Below are 9200 nucleotides of genomic sequence, written 5' to 3'. Positions count from 1 at the left end.
GTTTGTTTGTTTACTGTTTTGGCAGCTGAAATCCCAGTTTTTATAATACTAATTTGACTTTGACATTTATTGTCATAATAATTTTAGTAGAGAAAAATTTCAAGTGATACAAACTAAAAGTAGAATTCATAAAATGTTCTCAACATGTTTACAGCAGTTCCTGGAGGCTGAGCTTGCTCGTTTTCACACCAGATTACTAGCCTGTTAGAGAGAACTTCATGGCAATACCAGAATGAAAAATGAGCAACAGCATATCAAGTGCACAGAAAGCACTTTGCATGTTCAGCTTTGATGGATGTTGTCACAGAGAGTCGGGTATTTGTGCACATCTGCGCCACCAATAATGAGCTCACTCTGCAAAGTATGTCAGTGCAGAGCTGAATCAAATCAGAGTGAAAATTTTTATTAGTGAGTGTTAAATGGCAAGTTGAACTGATCTCATTATATGTTGTAATGCAAGTATATTTAGACTACCATTTACATTTTAATACACAAAATAAGGACATAGAATCAGAATAGCTGGGGAAAGTTATTTGTATGTTTTAAAGAAAGTTCTCACTTCACAATTTGGATTTCCTTTCTGCAATTTGCCAAACTATCTCAGGCAGTGATTGTGATGCATAAAAGACTTTAGTAATTGGAAGAGAGCACATGTATGCGGTCCCGGGTTGTCTTATGCAGTGTCTGCTCAGGACATGTGCTGCTTAGGTGGTTGTGTTTTGTGTAGGGCAGTGTTCACAGGGAAGGGAAGTTCACCAAGCAGTCGGGAAGGCACAGCTGCCTGTAGTAAACACAGATGGAGTAGTGCTTTATGCGAGACTTCTAACTGGAAACAGACTTCACTTCTGCTCTTGGAATACCCGTAATTGAACTTTCCATCTGTGATTGTGGCGTGCTGCAGAGGCCGGCTGTCACCTCGTTGTAAGGTTTTATTTACTGCCGCTTCCAGTGTAGGGGAAGAAGGAGCAAATCTGCATCCATTTGCTGCCTCTGAGCACATACCCTGCCAGATACATCCTTTCTGCTCTGGAAAACTCCTTGTGGAGACTTCCACTGCCAAGGAGGGAAGGTAGCCCTCTGTTTTCAAGCACTGCCCAGGCTAAGGCTGAGTCCAAGAATTTTCTGTAGATACCACAGGCATGGCTAAATTAGATCTCAAGTACACCCCTCTGCCCGTGTGTAAACGCTAAAATTTACAGCAAACGGAACGTTGAGTTCGTGGACTCCATTCACCCTTAGAGCCGCAAGTAGACATCTGGGAAACTTTGTTGACTGAGTCCAGCAGAATTCTGGTTGAGTCCTGGATGCAGTGAGAGAGCCTTATCTTAGGAGAGACATTCTTGACTGGGATCCCCACCACTGGGAAGCCATCTTCACAATGGAGGGCAGGTTCCAGGAATCAGGATACTTGGCAAAGCATCCGAGAAGTGGTTTCTTGCGTCAGAAGCTTCACGGGGGTGGCCATTGATGGCATCAGGCTTTCCTCTAGTTTCCCTGCCATTCTGTGGTTTGTATAAAGCTGAGGGGACAGTAGATAACACATATGATATATAATCATACTACCTACTTAACTGACATCAAAAATATTGCAACGACCACCCCCCTAGGCAGGTCTTATTATGTTGTCTAGGCTCGGCTAGTCCTGAACTGCTGGGCAAAAGTAGCCCTGCCTTATCCTCATATACAGCTGGGACAATAGACTTAGTGCTCCCTTGCCTGGATGTGAAGGACTTGAATAGTAACATAATAAAGACATTTATTTCACACCCGATTTAGTGTTAGGCATTGAAGTTTTATCAAATATGTCAAAGGAAATAGCTTCTGCCTGCTCTTGCCTTCTGGGAAAATTAGATTCCATAATTACAATCAAGTGAACAGTGGCAGGGATGGTGCCTAACTCAAACCTCTTCTCCTTTCTCATCAGAAGTATCCATGAAGCACCCCTCTGTGCTAATGTGTTAAAGAAGTTACATGCGGAATAAGTTACAGCCAGCGCAGAAATGTGAAGAACAGATCTTAACCGTGCACATTAAACAAAAGAACATTTGTAGTGCATGTTCTGATTTTCATTAGGAATAAGGCATTTGTTGAGAAGGTGATCAAATAGTATATTACTTTACAAAACCACACTAGAAATAGAGTTCCAGATGTTAGTGGTGACACAAACATTTGCCGTCCTATAAAGGTCCAATAAGACTCTAGTCTTTAATAGAGGTACAGATTGGCAACTTTCCCTACATGAAAGTACTTTTGAGCACTAGAGGATTCTGGGAGCTGGATATCAGAGTCTGCTGCTGGAAGAGAATAGTAATGTGTGTCCTATTGCATGGTCTCAAGAAACATTTTATACAGGTATTCAATATGCTCACTCACTGCCTGGGACTCGACTCCTAGCCTACTGATGAATGAAGCAGTCTATCAGTGCTTGTCTGTCACCTGCTGGACAGGAAGTTAGATGTTAGAGATCCTGAGATCCCCAGGGAGGGTCAAACATGTAACCAAGTGTTACACATGTGTGAGATTCATGGCCAACCGAGGTAGAGAACCAGGATGTAAGACAAGCATTTCTGAGAAAGTATCCATAAAGGAACACTTTGCCAAGTCAGGGCCTGAATAACGCATAGGAACTCTGCATGCTTTTTTTTTTTTTTTCAAAGTATGGTGTCTGCACCGCTTGCATCAGAATCACTGGCAAACTTGTGAGATGTCCTTGGGCTCTAAGCCAGATGAAGAATATCAGAAGGAAGGAGAGTTATAAATTTTAGGACCATTGCCCCAAGCTCTAAGATTGTAAAATGCATTGGTGGTACCCTCTGTTTCACTTCCTATCCTTTACACTTCTGATGTTCACCCTTTTCACTTTTCCCTTGCCAGTCAGCTTACAGAAATAGCACAGAGGTAGTAAGAACTGCCTGCTTTTCATTGAAAAAATCACTTGGCCAGCAGCCTACTTTTATGGCCAGGTTATTTCAACTTCTATGGCTCTGTCTTCTGTGGCCAGCCTCAATCAATGGTCTTCCAAAACTCAGACATATTATCTATGTGGGCTTTGGATCTGCTTTAGCATGTGTGAGGTCCTAGGTTCAACACTCAATTAAAAAAGAAAGAACAAATTAAAGGAAGGAAAGAAGGAAGGAGGAAAAGAAGGAAGGAAGGAAAGAAGGAAGGAAGGAAGGAAGGAAGGAAGGAAGGAAGGAAAAAAAAAAGGCCTGAAAGGCCTTTGTCAAGCAGGAATAGCCAAAGAGGATGATTGGAACAACATTGTGCTTTACTGGCTTTTTTTGTTGGAGAAGGCTGAGAAACACAATAGTTTGCTTTTAAAAATTAGAAGAAGCCCAGCAGTCCGCCTTCTACGTTTATGTATCTCCGTTTGACAGATGGTCTAATTAGACTTCCCTGAACTGGCAGCTTTAACATCAGACCCCTGAAGTCCAGTTTTTACAGGTCTGAATGAAGCACTGTTCACAGATTTGTGGACATATCCGAAGGCTTTCATTTTCTGGGCAGGGTTATTTACTCAGGTGACTGATTCTGCTTGACGTCACCTACAGCTCAGGGAGGAGCCGCTCCTGCTCCCACCATTCTGAGGTCAAGGCCAACCCTTTCCTTCCTGTGTTCTGTTGGTGGGACCCTGCCCTAGTTTACCCCATGCCAGTGCCCACAGCCCACAGCACAGTCTGTGCTGTGTGAGAATGACTCCTGTCTGACCAGCGACACAGGGTGTTTTCTCTGTGTTTAGAGCACAGGGAATTCGAGAGCATCTGCAGTTGAAGAGAAATAGATCTATTTGCAAACAATCTCTAAAACTGATCCTTCATCAGGCTGGTGAGATGGCACAGCAGATACAGGTACTTGCTGCCCCGTCTGATAATCGGCATTCAGTTTTCAGCACACGTATGGTGGAAGGAGAGAATCAACTCCACACTCTGCTGCGCCAACTCACACTAAACAAATAGACATAAGATGTTATAACTAACCTTTTACATTCAAATAGGGCGATGTAAGTCCTTTTACTATTTCTTCTAAAAATCTTTCTCTTTGTATTCTATCAGGAATTTTTATTCTCATCTCTCTCATTAAGAACCTAGTTAAAATTTAACAAACTCATTTTAAATTATTATAATTTTGTTTTTGTGCTATTAGTCATTAGGTTAAAGTGACCAGAAAGTCACTTTGGCATTGCCATAGCAACGAGATACAAAGCCACTATTCAGTGTGCAGTTTTGGTTATGTTCCATGTGTGATGTTATGAATTGACTGTTCCGAAGCAGCCATAACCCCCAAATGCAGGGATGTGATTATAGTGTAACATTTTGTTCTAATGCGAAGCAAAGGATATGCGACGTGGTAGCAGGGATGCATCAGAGATGGTCCTTGGGGAAACCTTGCTTCCCTGCAATGAATCTGAATGGCAGAACACTCGCACATTGGCAGAATCATTTCTTCTGGCACTTCCTCCCTTCACTTTTTTTTTTTTTTGAGCCCTGAATTCTTCTGTTCTTGTGCTAGAGAACCAAAATTAGAGGGAAGGCTCCACATACCAGCTGGAGGACAGATGTGTCACTCGGTGGCCAATGACACAAACACTGACTACAGTGTTGTTGGAGTCAAGGGACGCGTCCCTTTTACTGTCACTGTTAAGGTTAAATCCATTTCTTAATTGAGTTTTGAAGGATAGTTTTTATTGAATGGGTATGAAGGGGGGGAGAAGACAAAATCGTACTTGTGGATTAATTTCCCATTCAGTCATCTCACTGCTTCCAGGAGAGTTGGGATGTGGCCCTGAAGTGGCTTTGAAATACAGGACAGAAAGGAACTCAGGCCCCGGCAGTGGGGGCTCACCAATGTGCGTGGTCGGATCCTTTGGCAAGTCAAACTCTATAGGAGACAAGAGTGTACGATGGGCAATGAAAGCAGGCATCCGAGCAAAGAATCGTGACCTCACGTAGAGAGTAGACTGTAGAGAGAGAAACACACTTTGTAAGAAATGAGCCGAGAGTTCTCAATATGTACTTGTCCTTGAACCAGCTAATTAGCATGGCTTTTCCCTCCAAAACTGAAAATTGAGAAAAGTCAGAACACTGCTGAGATAGATAGTGTTGCCTGGCGTCCTAGCTTGCTTGCTGTTACCGTTGCAAACAACACAGCTTGTGACTTGGGGAAGAAAGGGTTTTGTTTGTTTGTTTGATTTTGCCTTACACTTCCTGATTGCACTGGCTCCTCAAGGGAAGCCAGGGCAGGAACTGTGTGTGGAAGAACACTGCCTACTGTCTTGCTCTCAGTGGCTCGCTCTGCCTCCTTTTTTATACCACTCAGGACTGCCTGCCCAGGGGTGGTATTGACCACAGCAGGCCGGACACTCCCACATCAATCATTAATCAAGAAAATGCCCTCGGGGCATTTGTGGGAGGCACTGCCTCAGTAGAGGTTCCTTCTTCCAGGTGATTAGTTTGAGTCAGTTGAAAAACTCTAACCAGCAGGCCTAGAAAACTAGGTCTCTGAGAACTATTTGATTTTACATGGTTAAGAGCAAAAGGTTAGCCCACTCTAAAATATTATCAATTATATACATTGATGATGTGTGTGGATATTTATTTTTAGAAATGACATTTATTATAGTAACACATAAATTATGTTTGCTCAATTTTGTTAATATATATTTTAAAATACATTAAATATAAATTTATAAAGAACTGTTATAAAAGGAAAGGGTAGACACTGGCAAGGGTATCCATATGCAAATACATACACATTTTCTAAATGAATGAATAGACAAATCTGAATGAAATGAATTCTTTTGTTCATTTCAGTCAGAACTGTGAATGCGGTAGAGAGCATAATCCTGATTCATCCCTTTGCAAGATGATGGGAATGCTTTTAAGAATTTCTTCTTTAGCAGCTTTGATCCTGACTTCTGTATTCATAGGAAACAAATGTCATTTTTGGACGACAGGTAAGATGCATCCACAGACCAGTGTCCTGTTTTAGGAATTCCTCCAGAGGACCTAAAAGACAAAGTAAAACGGCTTCCGAGTAAAGGTCCACACGGTTGCTAGGCAGGGAAAAGAAAGGAGAAACACTACTTCTGTTTACCAGAGACACTGCAGTTCCTCTAGATGTCAGTATTACATAGGGAAAAGAAACCGTAAATAGCCTGTGGCCATGAATGGAGGCCTTGCATTATTTAAGTGGTAAAACATGTGCAGCATAATTACACAAAAGAAGGGCAGCCCTGCTTAGTGACTGGCTCCTGTATCTTCGCTACTGATAGTTTCTGCTCCCGGCTAGACCAGACTCTGCCTGAAGAGTGTGGACATCTCACGCTCACACTTGCCACCAGATACTCATGGCCTGACTGGTTCCACAGAGTTTTATAGCCAAACCTTTACATATTTTGATGGGTTGCAATAAATGAACACACACCAGGTTTCATCCTTCTCAGGTCGCTTTCCGTCTACTGTAGTGTCTATGCCACACAGGACAAACCCCAAAGCATGGTGCCTACCAATACGCCAGACTTTCTCATTTCAGAAGAGAAATTACCAAGAGACATATTAAAGCCATCAACACAATTTGCTTAACTGTCTTATTTGACTAGCTTGATATATATAGACTTCTCAGAAAGAAAATGAAATGATCTCCTTCTCCCCTCTTCCATGTTAATTCTAGTCTTTTAGCTCACGGACCCATATCTCCCTGGCCGTGTTAATGTTTTTATTGTATGCCCCCTGCTCTTGCTCTTCTTATTTTATGGTGCCTACTCTGCAGTAGATCCCAATCAGAGTTACTCTCCAGGTTGGCTAAAACCCCTTTCTACACCAGGAAAACAGTACAGATTATGCTGCCACTCAGAAAGCAAACCAAATAGAGAAATGAATTAGAATCCCAACTTCATTATAAAAATGAGGTTGGTAGTCAGCCTCTCTCAGAGGGTTCCTGTGAATTGTAAGGGAGTTGACCGTGCAAAGTGCACTGAAGAGTTTCTAGTAGACTCGGCTGTGCTCAGTACATGTCAGCCATCCCTGTCTTTCTCATTCGCATCTCCATCACCATGACACCATCATCATCTTCTTCTTCTTCACTGTTATCACCATCATCATTATCATCATGTGATGCCTTGAATCTAAGCACCATGACTGTCATCAACCCAACACCTAGAAGAAACAGACTGGCAATAACAGTTCAGTGAAGTGTTACAAGGGACACTGGTATTGGCGTAAGTGCCAAGTTCTGGGCCCACAGACAGAAGATGCAACTGTGTAGCATGAATAATAAAAACCCAGAGACAGGAGTTAAGAGTTCAACTCCCCCCAGAAAAACAAACAAAGCAGCCAAGCCACTAGAGAAATCTTACCTCTATGAAGGCTGGTGACCACAAAACTAAGCAGCCTAAGCCTCTCATTTTATATTCCCTCTAGTTCTGGGATCAAAGCATGACTTCCTGGTACTGGAATTAAAGGTGTGAGCCACCACCACCTGGATTTGTTTCTGAATTGATCTTGTGTAGCCTAGGGTGGCCTTGAACTTACAGAGATCCATATGCCTCTTTCTCCCAAATTCTGGGATTAAAGATGTGTGCCACCACAGCCTGACCTCTGGTGGTTTAGCTTTGCCTCTGGTCTTCAGGCAAGATTTATTTATCAAAATATGAATAATATACCATTACACCACTGGACTTGCCTAAGGAAATTGAAGGGCATTTTTTATTACCACCTCTCTACTTGTGTGGAAAAGTGAGAGGCTTTCTATAGCTTCGATCTCCATCCTTGGCTTTCTACAGATGTATTAAATGTGCCTCTGTGTGGTGAGGTGCCCATCTGGAAAAAGGAAGAATTCTGAATTATAAGTGTATTTGCAATGTGTCTACGTCCCTACAGTCTGCACTATGGGATAGTTCATATTTGCAAACCCCCTTGGGCAAACTGTGTTCTGCTCCAAAGAGTGGAGGAACTCATTTTCTGTGACTTCCTATGAGTGCATCAATTTACAATGTATAACTCGCAATTTGTGTGGATTAGGGTAATCTTCACCTTTCGCAGTGTGTGGAAGGGTTTGTTATGCTAGTCTGGGGAAGCTAGGACTGTGAGAACATGTAACTGTTTGGGAGAAAGGCATCTTCTAAGGAAAGAAAAAGCCAGTTGTTAAGAAGCTCATTGCCTTCGTCTCCAGGTAGTTTAAAGAACTCATTCACACGTGTTCTCCGATTTGAGTTCACTTGAAAGGTGAACCAAATCCAAACAACTGAAACAGAGGTCAAGGGCAGCTTACGCATCACCTGTAGCCTTTAATGAGATCATGAAGATGGGCTACCTTCTGCACACCAGGACAGAATTTGTTTGACAATAGTAAGCTTGTTTTATTTGATACTGCTATGTATACAGAGTTTCATTGATTCAGACTGTTTTTCACTTTACATGACGACCATTTTTTGTGTATTTCCCCATGTTTGAATTGTATAATATAGTACTGTCAACTTGGAACAATGTTTCCCCTTACTTCTGAGAAAATTTAGTAATCGTTGGAGACATTTTGCTTTATTAATATTATTTTTAATTAGTAACATTCCATAGACAAGAATAGGGTTGAGATTTTTATTTTGCATAGCAGGGTAAATATAGTCAGTAGTAATGTATTATGTACTGTAAAACTAATTACTAAGTTAAAAATTGAATGTCTGGAGTCATTTTTGAGGTTATCAGAGCTGGAAGGCAGGGCTCTCCTGGAACTGGTGGGGAGAGGCCAGGTGTGTGACACTAGACATCCTATCGTGCCGTGATTCACTTTACATGGAGAACTGCACAGCCTGCGTCACTGGTGCTGAGGCTAAGCAGTGTGTGCACTGTAGGTAATCGTAATGGCTTGATTTTACACCCACAGGCTGAAGAAAACGTGTGGTCCAACCCTGCATTGAACGAAAGGACAATTGTCGCCGGGGGAAAGTCATCAGCCTTCACAGGTAATATCCTTAGGAGACTCAGTGGTTATGGAGAGAGTTCTGCTGTGACTCTTACTCGGAGGAAATCACACGTTCCTAAATCCTATGGGGAGGAATGCTGTTTTATTAACTTTTTTTTAAAAAATCTGATTTGGCTTTGGATTTACCAGTGACAAATAAGAAAAACGCTTGACACACAATTTTCAGTCAGCGGGGCGTATTTCATTCTGCTTTGTTTTCGAAAACTTATATCTGCTGCTAAAAA

General features: G+C 42.0%; 1 protein-coding gene across 1 annotated transcript in view; it reads left to right on the top strand.

Moving 5' to 3' along the window:
• Positions 1–291: 291 nt before the first annotated feature.
• Positions 292–9200, top strand: part of Mylk4 (myosin light chain kinase family member 4) — a 34135-nt gene continuing 25226 nt past the window's right edge. The window contains exons 1-4 of the mRNA XM_042055330.1: positions 292–361; positions 4765–4945; positions 8692–8743; positions 8878–8956. Of these exons, the coding sequence (XP_041911264.1) occupies positions 292–361; positions 4765–4945; positions 8692–8743; positions 8878–8956 (382 nt within the window). The remainder of the gene's footprint in view (positions 362–4764; positions 4946–8691; positions 8744–8877; positions 8957–9200) is intronic.

The sequence above is a fragment of the Arvicola amphibius genome, chromosome 6 (assembly GCF_903992535.2).
Source record: "Arvicola amphibius chromosome 6, mArvAmp1.2, whole genome shotgun sequence".
Lineage (NCBI taxonomy): Eukaryota > Metazoa > Chordata > Mammalia > Rodentia > Cricetidae > Arvicola > Arvicola amphibius.
Note: the sequence above shows the minus strand (reverse complement) of the source record. Positions and strands in the feature narration are given on the sequence as shown.